The sequence below is a fragment of the Nicotiana tabacum genome, chromosome 4 (assembly GCF_000715075.1).
Source record: "Nicotiana tabacum cultivar K326 chromosome 4, ASM71507v2, whole genome shotgun sequence".
Lineage (NCBI taxonomy): Eukaryota > Viridiplantae > Streptophyta > Magnoliopsida > Solanales > Solanaceae > Nicotiana > Nicotiana tabacum.
The window spans coordinates 5,032,290-5,054,145 of record NC_134083.1 but is presented as its reverse complement, the minus strand read 5'-3'; the positions used below and the strand labels follow the sequence as shown (position 1 = coordinate 5,054,145).

General features: G+C 34.9%; 3 protein-coding genes across 5 annotated transcripts; 1 reads left to right on the top strand and 2 right to left on the bottom strand.

Moving 5' to 3' along the window:
• The first annotated feature begins 7,738 nt into the window (after positions 1-7,738).
• On the top strand, positions 7,739-13,601 carry LOC107823255 (inactive protein kinase SELMODRAFT_444075). 3 transcript variants are annotated; one of them, XM_016649883.2, is made up of 11 exons: positions 7,739-8,062; positions 8,398-8,526; positions 9,065-9,370; positions 9,910-10,064; positions 10,152-10,246; positions 10,345-11,372; positions 11,822-11,982; positions 12,206-12,282; positions 12,349-12,496; positions 12,624-12,773; positions 13,100-13,601. In XM_016649883.2, exons 3-11 carry the CDS (start codon positions 9,190-9,192, stop codon positions 13,334-13,336), a joined length of 2,232 nt encoding a protein of 743 aa, XP_016505369.2. In that variant the 5' UTR covers positions 7,739-8,062; positions 8,398-8,526; positions 9,065-9,189; the 3' UTR covers positions 13,337-13,601. The 3 variants fall into 3 exon arrangements, with proteins under 3 accessions (XP_016505369.2, XP_016505370.2, XP_016505367.2); XM_016649884.2 differs by having other exon boundaries at positions 7,750-8,062; positions 8,404-8,526; XM_016649881.2 differs by having other exon boundaries at positions 7,751-8,062; positions 8,335-8,526.
• Positions 13,602-13,745: 144 nt separating this feature from the next.
• LOC107823257 (uncharacterized) lies at positions 13,746-18,295 on the bottom strand. The gene is made up of 10 exons (XM_016649886.2): positions 17,891-18,295; positions 16,777-16,839; positions 15,770-15,851; positions 15,541-15,612; positions 15,302-15,380; positions 15,147-15,192; positions 14,790-14,896; positions 14,504-14,573; positions 14,248-14,330; positions 13,746-14,152 (listed from the first exon to the last, which is right to left on the bottom strand). Exons 1-10 carry the CDS (start codon positions 18,233-18,235, stop codon positions 14,122-14,124), a joined length of 978 nt encoding a protein of 325 aa, XP_016505372.1. The 5' UTR covers positions 18,236-18,295; the 3' UTR covers positions 13,746-14,121.
• A 2,267-nt stretch (positions 18,296-20,562) lies between these two features.
• On the bottom strand, positions 20,563-21,388 carry LOC107823258 (PRA1 family protein F2-like). The gene has a single exon (XM_016649887.2). The coding sequence runs from the start codon at positions 21,282-21,284 to the stop codon at positions 20,736-20,738; it is 549 nt and encodes a 182-aa protein (XP_016505373.1). The 5' UTR covers positions 21,285-21,388; the 3' UTR covers positions 20,563-20,735.
• Between the last annotated feature and the right edge of the window lie 468 nt (positions 21,389-21,856).

The following is a 21,856-nucleotide window of genomic DNA, read 5'->3' as shown; positions in this document are numbered from 1 at the left end:
AATTGATTAACAGTTAAATAAGCGAAATTAGCAATTCTATTAAGAAACTCCGTGTCACTTAAATTTTGTTTGATTCGAAAATTCCAGAAATCTTTTGTCTCACTTATATACCTACCGTCTCTAGTTTAGTCTTACAAAAACAAAATCGGAACTGCAGAAAAGTTGGTTCCAGAAATTATTAATTCTAGAACTTGTTGTTAAAATATTTTATATGAACTCATTTGAATGAGTACGAAATTAAAAAAAAAAATTATGGTGTAAAATAAAATATATAGATTTTTTGTGAATATAAACTATTGTATAAAAATAAATTATTTACAAATAAAAAAGTAATAATTTTTTTTACACGAATTAAAAAATAAATAAATTTACATAAATTAAAACGAAAATATTATACTACTATAAGATAAATAAATAAATAAATAAATCGATGAAAGTAGTGAGACAGGATCCGTTGAAAGTGGCGCCAAAAACTGACGACGACGATGTCTGGAGGCGTCAAAGAAAACCGCCGTCGAGTCGCCGTCAGGTTACAGTAGTGTATTAATGAGGGTAGTCTGGTGACGTGACAATAAAGATATTAGTCAGTGAAACGGCGAGACGTTAGCTGACAGTTTTGACTCGGAAACGGCGTCTCTTTTTCATTGGGAATTGGAATCGCTATAAGTACGTAGCTGCTGTGAAATTGGGATTGACGGGGACGGGATAACGGCGTGTTACGTCTCATTCTGCTCCGTCCCATCACGTGTCAACTTGTCAGGATTAAGCTTCTGTTGACTGTACACACTGTACAGTACAGTAAAGTTGAGAGCCTTCCAAATAGCTCCGAAAGAAATACAGCAAGCGTACAAATTAAATTCATTAAAAAACCAAGGAAAAATGTTCAAATTTAACAGTATTTAATATTTTAATGTTATTCTTTATTTAACATTCCTTTTATATTTGTCTGCAACTTTCAAATTTCTCAAAAAAATATTTTATACTCTCTAAATAAATACTAAAAAATATTTTTCAAAACCAATCAAGCATGAAAAAATAAATGATAAAATCATTCATTTTTTAAGAAAATATTTTTCCTCGTACCAAATACATCCTAAATTACGAAACATTGTGAGATAATACTCAAAGTACCAATATTGAAATACATAGACAAAAAAGGTAGATAGAAACACTTTCAGAAGAATTTGCTTCTCGTTCCAATTAACTTGATGTCTCGGTTGTTAATATTTTGTCTCTGTGGGAGAAAGATAAAGATATCTCGTTTTGAATCATATGTATAACAGTATGAGAAATTAAAACTTTTATCTTTTTTCTTTTCTTATAGATCAATCGTACCCAAAAAAATCTTACATCAATAATAAACTATATTTAAAATTTATTCTAAACGAACATAAAAATAAAAATTAACGAACATAACATTAAACGAAGAGACTGTCATGATCCGGAATTCCCACCATCGAAATCGTGATAGCGCCTAACATTTAACTTGCTAGGCAAGCCTACGTTACAATAGTTTTTAGCCATTTTTAACAAATCAATTTAACCGATACCAATTAAACAGAATATTTTAAAATATAACGGAAATAAAGTGAGAAAAAACCAAAATAACTTAAATATCTAGATACAATCTCATATCTGGTATCACAAGTGCACGGGCGACTAGAATAATACAGATAATGGTCAAAATGAAAGTAAAACTATCTAAAATAAAATAAACAACTACGATAAGATAGACTGGGATATCAGGGTTGCGAGCGCCGTGCAGTTGTACCTCAAGTCTCCGAACCGGCAATCAATCCGAGCAATCTACTGACCGCCGCTAGGACCGACTCCAAAATCTGCCAAGAAGTGCAGGGTGTAGTATGAGTACAACCGACCCCAAGTACTCGGTAAGTGTTGAGCCTAACCTCGACGAAATTGTGACGAGGCTAAGGCGGGTCACTTACAATAACTTGTACGCAGTATAATAATAATAACAAGAAAATAAGGCATTTAACTTACGAAAATAAACTCAATCCTCGAAATCGTTAAAACCATAAACACCAGTACTCAGAATCTCGTACGAAAGCATCGAAAGCTAACAAAGTATAACAATGAATACAAAACACACAATCTGTTGTGGTGCGCAACCCGATCCTACCGTACAAACACAATCTCCCTTTATTTCACCATATCAATATCAATAATAATATGTAAAAACCGTTGCGGCGCGCAACCCGATCCCATCATATAACCAGAATCAATATCTTATTCCTCCCTTATTTTACCATATCAAAATCACAAATAAAATCCGTTTGCGACGTGCAACCCGATCCCACCGTATCAATGTCAATCATCCCTTATTCCACCCATTGTGGCGTGCAACCCGATCAATAAACAAAATCAATAAATGTAATCAACTCAGCAACTCAAATCATAAGAATCTCTACGATTAACGAATATTAAAGCAAAACTATAAAGGAATCTCGTACCAAATCAAGAAATACTATAATTAATACTAAGCAACAAGACAAGCCAAATGTATTATAGTTAAAGTGTACAAATAAGACAATTAAGGCAAATAATAATTAATTATGAAAATATGGGAGAACCAGACATTTTAATATGTAGAAATAAGTGACAAGTAGCAAGCTAAGGCATAAGAAGCAATTAAAGCATATAATAGTTTAAGACATGGAATAAAATAATGAATGAAATGAGGAAAAATATGGAAACAAGTATTTTGATGGTGTATATACACTCGTCACCTCGCATATACGCCGCTACACATGTAATTCACATAACACATAGATCAAAGGTTCCAATTCTCTTAAATTAAGATAAGACCCAACACTTACCTCGCTCCTCAAGCATATCAAGGCTCAACCCGGGCCTTTCCTCTAAAATCCGCCTCCAAACCAATCGAATCTAACCAAAATCGACTCAATAGCATCAAATAATGTTAGGAAAAATCAATTATAATACATAAAGTTAAGATCTTTACACTTTTCCCAAAAAGTCAACTCCGAGGTCGCTTGTTCAAAACCCGATATTCAGACCAAAACCTAATTACCCATTCATCCCGAGCCCAATTATGTAATTCGTTTCGAAATCCGACCCTAATTTGAGGTCTAAATCCCAAATTTATAAAAATTTTCAATTCTTCCCAAATTCCTAATTTTCTACCATAAAAAAATATAGATTAAGGTTAGAAATTAATGAGTGTTGATGGAAATGGAAGAAAACAAGTTAAAGTACACTAACCTATGAAAGGGTGATGAAATTTATTTTCAAAATCGCCTTTAGGCCGAGCTCTAATGAAAAGATGGTGAAAATGGGTGAAATTCCGTCTTTGGGACATTTTAAATCACTAGCGTCAGGTCTTCTTCGTGTTCACGAAGCACTGGCCTAAATGACTTTCGCGTTTGCGAGGTGTTCTTCGTGTTCGCAATGGTTCTTACCCCCTGACCATCACGTTCACGACCCACCAATCGCGTTCGCGTAGAACACAAGCCAACTCCCCCAAAATCCCATAATACTTTGCCTTCGCGGAGGAACAAACGTGTTCGCGAAGGGCAAGCCCCCTTCACTTCGCGTTCGCGAAGAGCAACTCCACCCCAATCCCAACCTACTTTTCGCGATCGCGGAGAAGAATTCACTAGACACCAGTAGTAGCCAAACCGGCAATTTTTCTAAGTTCAAGATTCATACGTAGCCTATCCGAAACTCACCCGAGCCCACGGGGCTCCAAACCAAACATGCACACAAGTCCAAAAATATCATACGAACTCGCTCGCGCGATCGAAATACCAAAAAAATGCCTAGAACTACAAATCAGATACTAAAACGTATGAAATTTTCAATGAAACTTAAGAACATGTAATTTTTCAACCGGACGTTTGAATCACGTCAAATCAACTCCGTTTTGCACAAAAATTTGCTGACAAGTATAAATACTGTAATGAACTTATACCCAGTTTCAGAACTAAAATCCGAACCCGGTATCAACAAAGTCAACTTACGGTCAAACTTAGAAATTCTTTAAACCTTTAAATTACTAGTTTTCAACAATTCACGTTAAATCAAGTTAGGAACTTCCGAATTCGATTCCGGGCATACGCTCAAGTCCCAAATCATGATACGAATCCACCAGGACCGTCAAAATATTAATTCAGGTTCGTTTACACAAAATGTTGACCATAGTCAATTCAAATGAGTTTTAAGGCACAATTTCATATTTTCATCAATTTTCTCATAAAAACTTTCCGGGAAAAGGATATGAACTGCACACACAAATCGAATAAGGCTAAACAAAGTTATTGAGGTCTAGAATTACATAAATAAAGTAAAACTATAAATAACCTATCGGATCATCACAGAGACCGTCTCGTGGTGCTCCGAATCCGAATCTAGATCCTTGTATTGGACGGGTGCTAATATGGAAAAAGTAAAAAGATGGGAAGCTTTTTGTGAATTTAAACCTGAGGCAGGCTTTTGGCTGTGTTGTACGAGAAGGGGCAACCTCTAGGCTCTAGTTGCTTATATTGTGTACTCCTGTCACACAGACATCTTTGTCCTGCACTTGTTTTTAATATTCAAAGATCCAAATTTCTAAGAAGACGAATGCTCTATATTACAAAGAGGTGAACCAAAATTGATTAAATTTTAAAATTATATATATTGGTTTAAAATTTATTCTTTTTACCTTCCTTAATCCACTAATGAAACTTAATGGAGTATCAAATTAAAAATATATATACAGCTTAATATAATTTGATCTAATGCATTTTGCCAGATGTATTATTATTGCATAATTTATGATACATTTCTTGCTACTTGCGGCTTAAGAGGTCTTTGATTTGAACTCTACGTGAAGTCGCCTTTATGGAGTGGCTTTACCTCATAATGTTGACTTTTCAGCGCGAGTTAGAATTTAATCTGATACCAATATAAGTACCCGATATTAAGTGAAAAACCCAAAAAAACAAAGAAAGAAAAAATCCATCTTAAGCTTTTGGTATAACATGATACTACTGTCTTTTAGAGAGAACAACCAAACAAAATTAAAAGATTTTTTTACTTCATAACAAATTGGTAAAGTGGGCACATCCTGTCGTGAAAAAAACTTTGTTCTTTAAGACCAAATATTTTAATTTTTTTTTCCTTTTATAAACTCATGCTTAGTAAACATAATTACATAAAATGTAACGGATAGAGTATTTCTTAAAACTAAATCAGATCCTCTCAAAAAAAGAAAAAGAAACAAAAAATCAGCCCAGTTTTTTAATATGAAAGCAAGTAAATAAATAAAACGTTAATCATATGAGTACTTTAATTTCTGTTCTCAACAAATCATTTCGCATAAGATTGGTGTGGCCTTTGCTACATCTCATCATTGATGTGATTATTCAAATAAAGTTGATCATTGAACACCAATATGTAACATTGTCAATATTGCTGCCAACTTTTTTTATAACAATTTATTATTGGAAAAAGCATACGAACAAAGCTATAAAATGCCAAAATCAGTCTAGCTAGTTTTGTTGGGTTGCTTACATTGTCCAACCAATAATTTGAACAGTCATTAAAATTTATTTTAAACAAATTCTAAAGATAGATTAGGCATAAAGTAAGATGTTTAATGTCGAAAATCTTTCACTTTCTTTTTTCATATCTCTTTTCCCTTTTGTTTTAAATCTAGGATTTTTGTATCAAATTCCCTCCTAAATTTAAAATTTGCTTCGAGACACTGAAATTGTCTCTATTCACTTTATAATATTTATATAAAAAAATATAAAGTTCACTGTAGTATTCATAATTACTGGCAAAAGTTTATGATTCCCAAGAAAAAAAGAGACAAAAATTATATTATATAAATGAAAAAGACAAGTTAAATATTGCAATGACACCTTCCATTCTCTTAGTGGGGTCTCATAGCAAATCTTCAGCTCATTCAAAATACAATAAACAAAGTATAGTATAATAAGTAGCAGAAACTTTTGGTGAATTTCGTGCCAAAACAGAAAACGAAAATAAATAGAAGGGACAAGTATTATTAACTATAGGCTAAGAAAATGTAGCAGTAATTTGGGACATGAATTTTGGAGTGTAGTAGCTTTAGCACATCGACACTCTTCAAATCCAAAATCTTTATTTTTCTTTCATTTTTACTTGGGCGCTGCAGGATTTCAAAAAACTCAAATTTTTTGGCTCATACGAGGTAATCTTTTACTCCATCTGGTCAACAATAAATAATTTTTTAGCTTTTTTTTTTTGTGATCCAAAAAAATGATTTTTCTAGATTCAAAAACAAACTAATTATTTTTTTCCTTACATTGCCTTTAGAGTAAATGCTGGTAAAGTGTTTATGTGAAGAGATAGTAAATATTAATATGGTCAATTTTATTGCTAATTAATGTTAAAAGATAAATTTCTTAATCTATGCGAAAACATTCAAAAAATCACTTATTGTGGACCGGAGGTAGTAATATATCTTTTAGTTATATATGAGAATCAAAGAGTAGAAAAGGTAAAGGCGCATTGAAATTGATCTCACCAATTGTGTGAAAATTTACACATATTATTAGAGTAAGAGCTTTTATGGTTACATGGATTCTTTTTTATAATTCAATAATTCAGAATTTAAAGATTACTTTTCGACTAATGTAAATTTACGGAGACTAAGTTAGAGTTTAGATATAGATTTGATTGAAACTATATTTTTTGGAAGTTAGAATTGCGTTTGGACATGCATTTTACCTGAAAAAATTTAAAGTTTTGTAAAAAACTAATCTAAACCATTTTTTGAAACTTGAAAAATTCATTCAAAAATTGCCCAAAAGCTAGTTAGTTTATTTATAACCAAACAATATTTTCAAAAGTATATTTTTTAAAAAAAATTATGACTAAAAGGGAGCTAAACAAGGAATAATATATTCCCTATAAACTAAGTACAATTATAAATATCTGAATTAAACATGAAATAAGCTCAATTATCTTATCACATGCAAATGTTTGCAATTACGTATTTGCTATATTCTATAACATACTCCATCCGTTTCAGTTTATGTAAACCAATTTTCTTTTTAGTCCGTGACAAAAAGAATAACACATTTTCTTATTTATAAACAATTTACCTTTATGCAATGATTTATAACCACACAAAATATATGTGCCTCATTTTACATCACAAGTTCAAAAGTTTTTTCTTTTTTCTTAAACTCCATGTCAATCAGATAGATTCACATAAATTAAAACGGAGGTAGTATATATATATATTTTTTTTGATTTGCTTGGAGAAGGAAGGAAATTAGATGGAATGAGGATATTTTATTGTACTTCAATTGGTTCTGTATTAAAAAAATGTTTCACTTCATTACCTTAACAAAGTAAGATAATTGAATTGACGAACTACAATAAAGTGATTTCAAGCGATCACTTTATGTTTCAAAATTCGAAAACTTAAATAATTCAAAAAATTGCAAGAAGCACACAACAAATGAAAACGTGACTCTATATCAGTAAATTAAATTTCATAGTGCATTTACTACTTTCTCTATACATCTCTGAAATCAATGTAAGTAATAAAGTACACTTAACTTATTAATAAAACAATTCAATTTATCATAAGAAAAAAGGAAAAAGAAAACTTCGAGAAAGAAAGGTCAAGGTCGATATTTTCAGAAAGAAACGAGGGCATTTGCGTGAATAAAAAAATCTCTGAGTACAATTGAATATTTGAATTGATTGTGTTTGACACAGTAAAAAATCTGCAGAGAAAACTTTAACATAAAAGAAGAAAGAGCTAGCAGAGAGAGAGAGAGAGAGAGAGAGAGAGAGTAATATATTAGCTGTCTTCTTTACCTGATCGTTTCTTGATATCTATATTTCTGTGTGAAAAACAATGTTTCTAAAGCCTAAAAGCCAGTGTTAAACAGAATCACTGCTGAAAAGAAAAACACTGATATTGGAAAAGCACAGCTCATTCATTCATTAGCAGAAATTATCGATTTAAGGGTGTGGGACAACTTTGAGAAAAGCCCTTCTCATTCATTGTCAGTTTTCTCCGATTCAGCTCTCTCAGGTCAATAATTTCTTGTTACATAGTTTCAGCTAATGGGCAGAATGTTTGTGTTTTTTAGCTGCTTTTTGATGTTGAAAGCAGAGCAAAAAATTGAATGAATAATAGAGATATATGTATGTAATGTATGTATACATTACAGACAGCTAAGACCCATCACATTGTATCTTCAACATCATTATCCTTCAGCCCCAAAATCAATTGATGAACTATTCGTAAAAGTACTGTTCATTTACTGCTCTCGACTTTTCTGTATTGATATTGGAATTTTGTAGGTTGGGGGAGGTTCATTCTACGATCTGAGTGCTTTTGGGTTTTGGCTTCACTTTTTTAACCAGCTACAGGTCACTGAAGACTTCAACTCTCGTGTCATTTCAACGATTTTGGGTCGTCGTCTTTTAGCATTTTGGACATTTGGGATGCTTTTGCATTTTGTGATATGAAGTGGCAGAGGAAAACTGTTACAAGTACTGTTCCTATTCCATTATTAGATTCTGAATTCCACGGTTTTCTTGCTTTGCAGTATTCCATTTTTAAACATAAAGGGGAAAAAAGGGGTCAGCGTTTCAATAGTTTTTCTCATCAGGGGAAACAGCTCATTTCTTTCAGCTGAGGCTTTTAGCACAAATTTTTGACTCTTGTGATCTGAAAAAGCAGCTTATAAAAGAACTCCTTATTTGGTAACCCTTTTGGCTTTGGTGTTTGTGGGACATTATCTCTGTCCTTTGCATTGTATTTTTGCAGAAAAATCATTGCGTTCAAGTTTTGGTGTTTATACACTTTTGAGCTATTTTTGCTTCTAAATTTGGAAAAAAAGAAGGGTGAATCTTCTTTCTTTTAGCTAAAGTTTCTTGACAAATTGACAAGGCTTATAGGGTGAAGAAACACTGTGATAGAATAGTGGCCATTTTGGTGTGTATATGCATAAAGATCACAACTTTTTTGTGGGTCAGTTTAGTACAATAATGAATGCTTATATTGTTTTCTTCTTGTTGTTTGGAGCAGACATGAATTCCATGTGGGTTCTAAGATCTGGTATCTTGGTATAGAGAAATAGTGTCATGTCTCTGTTGATTTGAGTTCAGAAGTTGAAAAGGCAAAGGAAAAAAAGAAGCATTGTTGTTGTTGTGATGAGTAGGGAGATGAAAAAAGGAAAACAGGATATGAGTTCTGATGCTGCTGAGAAAATGATGGTGGCTGTTAAGGCTTCTAAGGAAATACCCAAAACAGCTCTTGTCTGGGCTTTGACTCATGTTGTTCAACCTGGGGATTGCATTACACTTCTCGTGGTTGTGCCTTCACAAAGTTCTGGTAATTTTGTTGTCTGTTTTCTATTTCTTTGTTCCTAAAAATGATCACAGTTTGGCTTGGAATTGTGCACACACTGACGCACTAGCCGCTTACTTCTGTAATAGGTGATTGAATTGTTGGTTACTACTTCTGTAGTAAGAGAGAAACTTTTTGGCTTATTATTTGTTTCTGCTCCTCTGATCGTTGACATTATGGAATTCTTTGTTTGTGTGAACATTAAATTTTTTACGGATACACCTAGATATTCTCTTTTTCCTGGAAATTTTCAAAGATTAGCTTTCACTGGCAATTCTAAGAGTGGGAGGCAGCAAAGCTTAAAATTTACTCTTCCTACTAGGAATTACTTTACGCAACACTGATTAGTTCATTGATGATAATTCCGTTTCTTGTTCTTTTCTGCACTGCTTTTTGAAAGGATTTTCCATTTATTAATTTTGTCCACTTGATGTATTGTTGTTTTCGTTTGATGCTGTTTCTGTGCTATCACCAAAAAAGACCTAGTGGAAAGTACCTTTTAAGAGTTTTGCAATAATTTTTAGGTAGGAAGTTATGGGGTTTCCCTAGGTTTGCTGGAGATTGTGCCAGTGGCCACTGGAAGTTGCACTCTGGAAGTAGTTCCGAGCACAAATCCGACATAACAGATTATTGCTCTCAGATGATCCTTCAGCTCCATGATGTTTATGATCCCAACAAGGCAAGGCATACAAATTCTTCATCTCCACTGTTGAGACACCATTAAAAAATTTGGTACTAAACAATGGTTCTTCTTGTTCTCCTCCAGATAAATGTCAAGATTAAAATTGTTTCTGGTTCACCACATGGAGCTGTGGCTGCTGAGGCAAAGAAGACTCAAGCTAGTTGGGTCGTTTTGGACAAGTAATTTTCTGCAAGTTTTAGAGTCGGATGCCTTGTTTAAGTGATGCTATATTTTCAAGCTTTATTACATTTGCTTCTTATTGTTTGAATTTCTCTAGGCATCTCAAACACGAGAAGAAACGCTGTATGGAAGAGTTGCAGTGCAATATTGTAGTCATGAAGCGATCTCAACCGAAAGTTCTCCGCTTAAATTTAGTTGGCTCACCTAAAAAGGAACCTGATGTGTCAGGCACGTTATCTTCTGAGCAAACTCAAACATGTGGAAAAGAATCGAACAAAAAGGATTCGTTGGATTCCTCTCGAGGTCCACTAGTAACTCCAACAAGTAGTCCAGAGATGTTCAGTATGACTGAAGCTGGTACTTCATCAGTTTCAAGCTCTGATCCTGGAACTTCACCATTTTTTATCGCTGAAGTAAATAGGGATATAAAGAAAGCAGATTTGTTGGCTGCTAAGGAAGATCAAGATGTAGATGAATCGAGTTCAGAGAGTGAGAGTGAAAATTTATCTGCGTCATCAAGTTTAAGGTTCCAACCATGGATGGTGGATATGATCACTTCACATTCTGAACTCTCGCAAATCAAAGGGAAGAGCTCGTTGAGAACTCATGACAGGCCACAAGATTCCACAAATAAGGCATTGCTGCGGAAGTTTAGTAAGCTTGATGATGAAGGTGATTTTGGATCCCCGAGTTGCAGATCTGATTTGGATTACAGTGGGAATGTAAGAGAAGCAGTTTCGCTATCTAGAAGTGCACCTCTTGGCCCTCCTCCCTTGTGCTCAATTTGTCAACACAAGGCACCTGTATTTGGAAAACCTCCTAGGTGGTTCGCTTACGCTGAGCTGGAGCTCGCAACCGGAGGATTTTCACAAGCCAATTTTTTGGCTGAGGGAGGATACGGATCTGTTCATAGAGGAGTCCTTCCGGATGGTCAGGTTGTTGCTGTTAAGCAACACAAATTGGCAAGTTCTCAAGGGGATCAAGAGTTTTGCTCGGAAGTTGAAGTGCTCAGCTGTGCTCAGCACCGAAATGTTGTAATGCTAATAGGATTCTGTATCGAGGACAGCAGAAGACTGCTAGTATATGAATATATTTGCAATGGATCTTTAGATTCTCATCTATATGGTATGTGATACTCGTTTTTTTTTCTTTCTATCCTTGACAGCTCCAATGAGTGTGATAATACTTTCTTTAATCAGTAAATAGACCTCTATCTAGTTTCTATCCTTGACAGCTCCAATGAGGGACATTCTAAGATCTTGATCTCCTTTCTAGCTCACTTTCTTGTTTTACTAATTTGTAATTACGTAAGGTGAATTTGTATCTGCATCGCTTCCCAACTTTGATTACCTTGCAAATTAACATTGGGTTGTTTTAGACGTACAGAGCATTCAAAATTTGTAGATTTTCCTTTTGCTTTGTGAATCTAAAGTTGATCTCATATGATATAAACTTGCACTTGATAAAATTTATATGGGAAAAGTTTATGAAGAGGTTTTGGTGGTCTGTTCATTTGTCTTCAAGGTTAATTCTTTTGTCTTTTATTGTTTAAAATCACTTTCTGCTATTCACAGGTCGTACTAGAGATCCTTTGGAATGGTCTGCTCGTCAAAAGATTGCTGTAGGTGCTGCCCGAGGTTTACGTTATCTTCACGAAGAATGCAGAGTGGGCTGCATTGTCCACCGAGATATGAGACCCAACAACATTCTCATAACCCATGACTTCGAACCACTAGTATGAAAATCTCTTTCTCCTCAAAAGTTTAATGATACACATTACTCATGGGTATACCTTTTTACTTAATAGAAAAGTTTGTGATGAAGTCTCCATTAGATTTGATTAATACTATTAGTCGCTAAATATCAATACCTACTGGACTATTTCAATTGCACATCCTGGTTGATCAAAAATTATTTTTTTTCTTATTCACCTTTCTCTTTACCTTTTCTTTTTCCAGGTTGGAGACTTTGGTTTGGCCAGGTGGCAACCTGATGGCGACACAGGTGTCGAAACGAGAGTAATTGGAACATTTGGGTAAGCCTCGAATGTCTGGTTTATTTTGATGTTGTAGTATCGAATAGGCTAATTTGTGGAATGTAGGTACTTGGCGCCGGAGTATGCCCAAAGTGGCCAGATTACAGAAAAAGCTGATGTTTACTCATTTGGAGTGGTACTGGTGGAGCTTGTTACAGGACGCAAGGCGGTGGATCTTACCAGGCCTAAGGGCCAGCAGTGTCTCACAGAATGGGTATATATTTAGTTATCTTAGTTGCAGCCATTTTTTGTGCTGACATGAGGAATATATATTTGGAGATAAAGGAAAGCGCCCTCCTCCCCTTTCATATGTAGCTGATATTGTAACTAATTTGTATTAGGCGCGTCCATTATTGGAAGAATGTGCGGTTGATGAGCTAATAGATCCCCGGCTAGAAAACTGCTACTCCGAACATGAAATATACTGCATGTTGCATGCGGCATCTTTGTGCATACGGCGGGATCCTCAGGCTAGGCCTCGCATGTCTCAGGTAATGATACAAAACTCGTGTATTCATTTTTCACAATCATGAATGCATGCAATGGCAGATATAGCATGCAACCAACACGTTTAACTTAACAAGCATTTTTGACACAACATATATATAGATGTGGAAAATCACTAAAATTTCAAAAGATTGGAATTCTGAACTCATAATTTCATATGTGAAGCAAGTTAGGTTCCAAGAACCTTAAGATTGAATTCATCAAGTTTAAGTCTTGGATCCAACTCTAGTTGCATGTTGCATCTTTGCGCTTTGATACTTTGCCATATATATTGGGGAATTCTCATGTTTCTTTGGATGTTGTGGTGAAGGTACTGCGAATACTTGAAGGCGACCTCATTGTGGAATCTGGTAAACTGTCAGCAACACCTGCTTATGAAGTTGGAAGCCAAAGTGGAAGAATTTTGTCAGATTCGCTGCAACAGTACCAAAGGTTCAGTGGTTCTTTGTTGAATGATGGATTAGAGGGCTTTAGTGCTAAGCTCTCTTTTGACAAAAGGAGCCCCTCAAATATTTGGGATAGGAATCAATCCAGGACAGCATATTAGGACCATCTGTAAATTGCTTCATATTGACATTAAGATACATTTGCTGGTTTATCAGGTCTATTAGCCAGGCATTTTTGTCATATCTTGTATAGAAGGTAAGCGTAATAGCAGTATATGTTTTATATTTACTGGCTTGTCCGCATATTTTGTATTTTAGGATTTAATGAAAAACTGGTCATCGTACTCGATCCTCAAGTTGTTTATTCGTGTAGCTCAAAGAAAAGAGCTCTATTTTCATTGGCAAAAAAAGAATCTGTTGTCGCAATCTCTGTTACCAGCTTGCCTACATATTTATATTGTTTCGTTCCTTCTGTTGTTAAGATAACAAAAGAGATACAATTGTACTCCGACTCAACCACAATTGCCAATCCAAAAGGTGATATTAACCATGTATGCCAAAGTAATGTGATTTGTTTCTTGAAAGAACAATTAATTGATTGGTGAATTTCTTACAAGGAAAATGCTCGAAATGTTTAGAACTCTATAGTTCCCTCAACCCCCACTATCAGGGAAGAAGACTGAATAATCTATGCCCTGTTGTAATTTTGCACGAATCAGAAACCTCAGAATACTGCTACTAAAACTAACGGTCCTGTTCAATAACCCATAGCTAAAATCTACAACAACACATAAACATATGTCAAGGCAGTTAAGTCTGCAAAATCTTGCATTCGCACTTCTGCCCTTAAAGCCAATACAAAAAGCATGCAACTGCTGGTCCAGGCCAAAAGAGCAGTCAGTTAAGTCAGTAACCATTGAAATGCTTGTTTACCATAAGATGGCATCTAGGGCTTTCTCATTTTGGATCTCGCATACCTGAATAGGAAAGAAGGAAAATATTAGCAAAAGCACAACAAGAATGTAAACCTCAGAATATACACGCAGAGCATGATCAGGACTGAGAAGAATACTCTATGTGCATGCCACCCCGATCAGAAGATGGTAATGTGCTTCCTTGAAGAGCATTCAGCACTTTAGTTGCTTGGTCAATGCCCTAAAAGGTAAAATATAAATATATAACTGTAGAGGTGGATTTAGAATTCCAAGAAGATGAGTACACTATTACAAAGAGGTGAATTTAGATAAATTAGTTTCACTTTTAAGTCTTTGACCTGATAGAAAATTTACAGTTTTGCTGTAGCCACACTGAGAAGCTGAGAGGAGTACCTGAAAATCAGCAAAAGCAACAGGCATCCCGCCTCTTGCACGCACCTTGAGGGTGTTAAATCCAGGATACCTGACAGGAAAAGCAACATATACTGTCAATTATAGGTAGCCTTTAGCAAGTTACTTCAGGAGATGGTACGTATGAGAGAGAAAAATGTCTCAAGTGTAATATTGCCATTCTGCAGCTAGGTACAGGGAACCAACTTTTTAGCCATATGAACACTGTGTTGTCAAGAAAGAACTGAAAGAGAACACCCTCCTTTGCAGGAGTTATACAGGAACTTACTGAGAAATAACTTGCTTCAGTTCATCCTCAGTGCAATTTGGACCAAGATTGGCGATAAACAGAGTGGAACATGGTTGTGCACCATCTGTTGTCTTCTCGCTTTGTTCCTATAGTGTCCAATCCAAAGACGGTAAAAGTCACATTGGTCCATGCATTAATTGAAGAGCACTTGCTGCATAAATATAGTGAAACTTTTGCTTGGAAGTACAGAATACTGATTTATATGCATTACATTTATTCCAATTTTCAGAATTTGAAGTGCACACTTTCAGAGATTTATCTACTCTGCTTGCAATGCATATGTAACAGTCCAACGTACAACACATGCTACAGATAGAGGGTAATATATAGGCTTACACTTTTCACGGCCAAAGCATGGTCAGACTCTACCACTTTCTCTTCACTGTTTCACAATATAGAATAATAAGTCTTCCATGACACATTAAGGAAACAGACCTCAAATAACCATGCCTTCATAAGTAAATTTAGTTTGAGTATCAAGAATGTTTGACCTTTTCTCTTCCGAAGGATCATCATTTGTGCCAGAATCAGGATTGTCAGGCTCGGAAGCATCATCTGATTCAGTATCACCTGAATAAGCAAACAATGGTAACATGTTATGAGTCTCACTTGAGAGAAATTGGACATATGTGCGAAATACAGATGTATTTGGGCATCTTAGAAAGGTTTTGCTTTTGGTCAAACTATAATGTGTGCGCTGGAAGTATATAGCAAAGATCAAGGCTAGTACCTTCATTGCTTGATGTGTCTTTGGCATTTTTGGACTTGGTTCTGTTGTCAATAACTACATAAGGTCCTTTTCCTGAGAATAACCGTCTAAAATGAGCTAATATAAGCAATAATCATAAGAAAACAAGAACTGGAAAAGAAATTTCCCATTTTATTGGATATCCGATGGTATGGGATGCAAAGAGTTTACGAATATCTAATAACTATTAAAAATTGCAATAAATTTATACCCGGAACTTGTACTCTTCTAGAGTTTGATCTCGCCAGTTCAATATGCAAAGTCGATCCTGTTTGAGGATCAAATTCTACACCCTGGAAATGGGATTGGTAAAGGACCAGAAAGATACAAAATGGCTAAACTAATAGCAAAGCAAAAGTTGAATGTCCAAATGAGCCTCAAGATAGGTAGCTATTTATTAGGAATCAGCAAAACTAGTTACTGTGGTCATGGCTACATTCAAGTAAAAATATTAGAGAAGCCAGATAATTAATCTGTTTTTAAATTGAAGTTAGATGAATATGCGATCAGAAAGCTGTCTTCATGTCTAATGATTTCCATATTTTTTAAAGCAAAGAAAACAACCAAATATGTAGTTTAGAATGTTTTCAGTTTTTATTTTAATTTGACAGCTTTCGTTCAAGATGAGTATTACGGACTACAAGATAACAAAAATAAGCATAGAATGACCTCTGGTATTGTTTGTCAAAGTTCTACTGCTTGTATGGTAATACAAAACCACCACCACCTCCTCCACTCATATGTGCTTTTGAGAGAGGGAGAGAGAGAGAGAGAGAGAGAGAGAGAGAGAGAGAGAGAGAGAGAGAGAGAGAGAGTTTGTACACGTAGTAACAAACTCAAATTAGAATTAAAAGAAGGTTAGCAGAAAAAAGAAAACTTTTTGTTCTCTTTTGCACTTAATGTACAGTGTGGGCTTAGATTAGAAGAAGAGGAGCAACAAAACTACACCAGATTAAATCATCAACAGCCACAATTCATAATTCAAAATTACTTATTTGCAGATGAATTGACACATCCAGATAATAAGGCCAGGGTCTTGGTGTGAATAGTTGGATAAGTTTAATGTTTCTGAGACCCTTCATCTTTTAAACAGAAAAACAAGAAGAATGGAACAAGAAGATCTTGGAATAAGGTGGTCTTGAAATCAGCTCTATGTAATTTCCAAAATCCAAACAGCATGTGGAACATAACTAGACATACTCAGATTAGATATCTCACATTCAAGGAATGCATGGCTGCCATTGCTGATGGATGATCTATAAAAGTAGCAAAAGCAACAACCTGCATAATGGGAGAGGAAGATTAGAAGTAGGATTGTAAATCTAAACGGATTGGCGCCAGTGTCGGAGCCAGGAATGCAAAGTGACTCAAAATAAATACTAGAACAATCACATTTGGATTTAAAACGTGACTCAAATAAATACTAGAACAGCCACGATTGGATTTAAAACCATGACAAGCAAATTCCGAACATCCTTTACCATTACACTAGAATCTTTCCTTATGTCAAGAGAATTCAACAACTTATATATAACTAATTCGTTGCTGCCCTATTAGCACAGTATAATTTTACGGCGAAGGGGATTCAATGAAATCCCTAGCCTCCACTTAGCTCCACCTTTGAGTGGCGCATGGATACTACAATAGATGAAAAAAGCATCTTGTCTTTCACTACCAATTCCTTCATTTTCAAACTGAAAGCTTCAGAGGAGAATAAATTTTAGACATAGATCATGTTGTCTTCAGAATAACTAACAAATAACTATTTACTTTCCCCTTCTAAGAGTCTCTTTTGTATGTGGAAGAAGCTAAAGTGAAAATGACCTTTGCCTATTTCTGTCTGCATTGCGTATCAAATACTTTGCAGACGAATGATTATTTCTAATAACAAGTACCTATTTTATTTCTAATCAGTACAGTTTCAGGAAGTGAAACCCTTAATTATTTCTAATAACAAGTAAAAATCTTTCTGTCTCCAAAATTTAAGTAATAACAGTAACCTGTCAAAACTTCAAAAATTTAATCCTAAACGTTTCTGAACTTCATAAAACTTCACTCGCCGCCATGTGAATAACTGCTTCAGCTGCAATTCCAATTCTACTGTTTTCAGTTTTAAAAAATCAACTTCTTATAAGCAAGTCTGTTACCGAGTGTGAATGAACACTAACGCTGAATGCAGACAATCGGACCGGTGATTGTGCTTTCAACTAACCACAATTATTCATATAGGGGACCAAAAATTCCTTTCCCGGAGAACTTAATAGCTTCGTAATATATTAGCATCTAAATTCGGCGGAAAGTTAGGAGAGAGAGAGAGAGAGAGAGAGGATACCTGATCCCCTCGACCGGTGTACTTAAGCTGACAGGATTCAAAACCAAGACGGCGGCGGAAGAGATTGTGAATTTCACGAGCTTTAACATCGTCGGGAAGTCCGGATACGAACAGTGTTTTTATATCGTTCTGCTCCTTGTTATACCCATACACTGGTGCTGTTACGTAGTAAGGATCGTACGCCGGGAGGTGAGCCATCTTCACGGCGGCGGCGGCGGCGGCGGGTTTCGGTAGAGGAGATGGTTGAAAGGGCGTTCGACTGGCAATTGCAATTTTCAATCGTCTATAGTTTTCAGATTCTTTTTCTTTTTTTACCACGGTAAAACACGCTATACTCACCTGCATTTCATAGCAGGTACAACTCCTTCAGCACGGCGCACAAATAAGAATGTTATGTTGTCTGAAATCCTTAAGAAAAGAAAATATATAATCGCATGAGTAAGAAATCACTGTTTCGAATTACAATTATCCTCACTTATTCTGACGTGTCCGTTTTTTCTCAGTTTGTGCTGATCTGATTAAAGTGATGCAGGTGTTAAAGTTACAATAGCAGATTAGCAGTAGCTATTTTTTTTTATCAAGTTACTAATTACTCTCCCCGTATCAATGTGTGATTGGATATATAAAAAAAATTTAAAAAAGGAGAAGATTTTTGAGATTATTGATAATTATGATTCATGTCTTAACATTTAAATAGCTACATGATCATTTTAGTACGAATAAAACATGATCTTTAAAGTTAATGAATTTATAAATATTTTCTGTGATACTATTTTCTTATTAGTTTTTTTTATTTAAAAATACTCCGTATTATATTACAATGTATTTGAAATACGTAATATCTTATCTATAATAACGTACTTTTATTGCCAAAAAAATCTACATGCTTAGAAAAGTGAAAAATAAGAAAAAACTTCCAAGAAAAAAATAAAGAAACTTTTGTTTGACCAAAAAATATATAGATCTTGATTCAACTATTTAAATTTATATTAATGAGGGTTAATCTTAGTTAACAATAATATCCCTAGGATAGAATTCACGGAAGTGCAATAAATGATAGGCAAATATACTTTCAATAGCAACGGCGGCACACAATCAATATTTAAGAAGTCAAAGTAAGCAATATAGCATTAAATATTGATGAACATCAATACGCTTATGTAAATAAGACTGATGAGTCACCCAATAAAGGATGAAATCAGCGAATGTTCCTTCTTACAATGATAAATGAAGGATAAGTCTTTGAACATATGAGTTATTCTCGGATCCAGAGGAAAAGCGTGGACAAGAATCTTAATGAAGAGGTTGTTTTTGTGTATTTGCATTAAGATATGATTCTCTCTTTTAAAGTCAAAGTGTATTTTACAAATGAATATTCCATGTCCCCTATCATTATGTCTCTTTCTATTTACAAGGAACATGTTCTTAAAACGGCAAAGGGCCAAATATACTTCTGTATTTTCAAAAATTGTCTAAAAATACCACTCATTATACTATTAGGTTATCTATACCCTTCCCGTCATACTTTGGAATAAATATACCCTTATTTTGGATGGAGTGTCACGTGGCAGCACCAGATGAAAACGACTCATTTCTTTTTTTTACCTGATTCGTTTTAAAAAACCCACCACCCGACCCAACTTTCACCCAAAGGCTAAATTTAGCATCTTTTGATCTAAAGCAATTTTTTTTGTAAAAACTGGAAAAAAAATGCTTTAATTTTTTTTTTCCAGTTTTTTTAAAGCATTTTCTTTTGTAAAAACTGAAAAAAAAATAATTTTGCAAAATATTTTTGTTTTTTTAAAAACAAATGCACCTGTAATCCACTGCTTTAGGAAAGCCTTTTTTTTTTCAGTTTTTACAAACATAAAAAAATGCTTTAAAAATAAAACCGAAAAATATTTTTTTAAAGCATTTTTTTCTAGTTTTTACAAAATAATTGCTTTAGATCAAAAGATGCTAAATTTAGCCTTGGGTGAAAATTGGGTTGGGTGGTGATTTTTTTAAAACGGACCGGATAAAAAAAGAAACGGGTCATTTTCATCTGTTGCTGCCACATGGCACTCCATCCAAAATAAGGGTATTTTTGTTCCAAAATATTACGGGAGGGGTATAGATAATTCAATAGTATAACGAGAGATATTCTTAGACTATTTTCGAAAGTACATGGATATGTTTGGCCCTTTGCCGTTCTTAAAAACTCTAATAGTACAAATGCAGAGAATATCTAATGGAATATTCTCTTTAATGTTCTATCTCGAAACTAGCTGTTATTACTCTATGAAGGGTACTCGACCTCGATGACATAACCTCGACTTCAGTCTTTGCTGATTCTTCGGCCACGACCTTTGTGATTAATTTTATTACTTCGACACGTAGCGTCCCGATAATATTTTTCTAATACCATTTCGACTAAAGATATATTTTCACCAATACAACTTCATCAAACTTATTTTTGCGGTTTTACACTTTTTGAATGTTTAATTTGGATGAGACTCTTTTCGAGGAAGGTAATGGTAGTAATTTATGGCTGCTACACGTAATTAATAATGCCCCAATTTGGACGAAGAAGGATCGCGAAAGTACACGCTTGCCATGTCCCCAAAATTATTTCTGCCGACACTAATTAATTAAACACAACACGCATTGCATAAGTACAAAAAAATCACCACTAACAACAAGGTAACCACCATTCAATTATGATGAAATTCAACGAGGAATAAACAAAGTTTATGGTGATAAAAATACAACAATCAATCGAAAATGTTACCGGAAATAAATAAATTAAAAAACGAAAAAAAGAAGGAAAAAGAAACTACATTGGTTCACACACAAACACAGCAAACTAAGACGACGGAGGAGCTCTTAAGAACCCAGCAGCTTCTTCATCCATGAATAAATCATCAGTCTTCCTTATCGAAGCATGAATCAACACCACAACCACGGCCACCGCTAGCGAAATCAAAATATTCGAAGTGGCATTAGTAAACAGGAGCATAGCGATAGTAAAAACAGAGAGCACAATCAGAACCACACGATCAGAAATCAGACGGCCAAAAATCACCAACGGCTCATCACGGAGAAAATACAAAAACAACCAAATGGCCATCAGAACTATGAACACGATAAGCGAGATCGTGTGCCAGAGGAGGCTTAAGAAGACGATTCCGAGCACTATGATGGCGTAGTTCATCTGGAAGTAGGAGATATTGGTTTTAATTCGTGAAATTGCATCGTTGACTCCAGATGGAAGATTGAGGGAGTGGAAATTGAACATCTCCTTCCATGGACGGCGAGTACCTAATCCTTCCTTTATACGCTCTTTTGCCCTGGAGATGTACTCCACGTTTGCCGGACCTGAAGAGGACGTCGGTATTGTGCCGTAATTCGTCATTTTTTTCGCCGGCGAATAGTCTTCTTTTACTGTTTTGAAATGGAAGCTAAAAGAGGACGGAGTGAATGAGGGGCGTGTTATTTAATGTTGAATTGTTTTATATTGGTCCAAACAAAGTCTGAAAATATCAAGTCGACTTTACATAAAGCTAAGCGACACGTGGCAGTTGATAGCTGACTCCGACGCATCCTTTACACGAAGTTTCTTTCCTTCTTGTTTTCTTTTTTCCTTTCACAAATTTCATTTGACAAACTCTTTTTAATAAGATGGTTGAAATTTCAACTATGTCACATCCAATCATACCTTTCATTTTATTTTTCGCATATTAGGGGCTAGGTGTCAAATTGAACAGCAATAGTTCAAATGGTTGCTAGTATGAACAAGTAACATTTTAGTTTAAATAGTGATTTTTTAACTAATAGTAGTACATATTTGGCGACCACCTTTGTTGATTACGCCAACTACTTTCTTTGTTTATCTGATTAGTCTAATCAAAAGGTTAACATTTTAACACAACAAAAAGGGGAGTGCCTTTTAAATTAACTTTATAGATGGCATAAGAGCAAAAACAA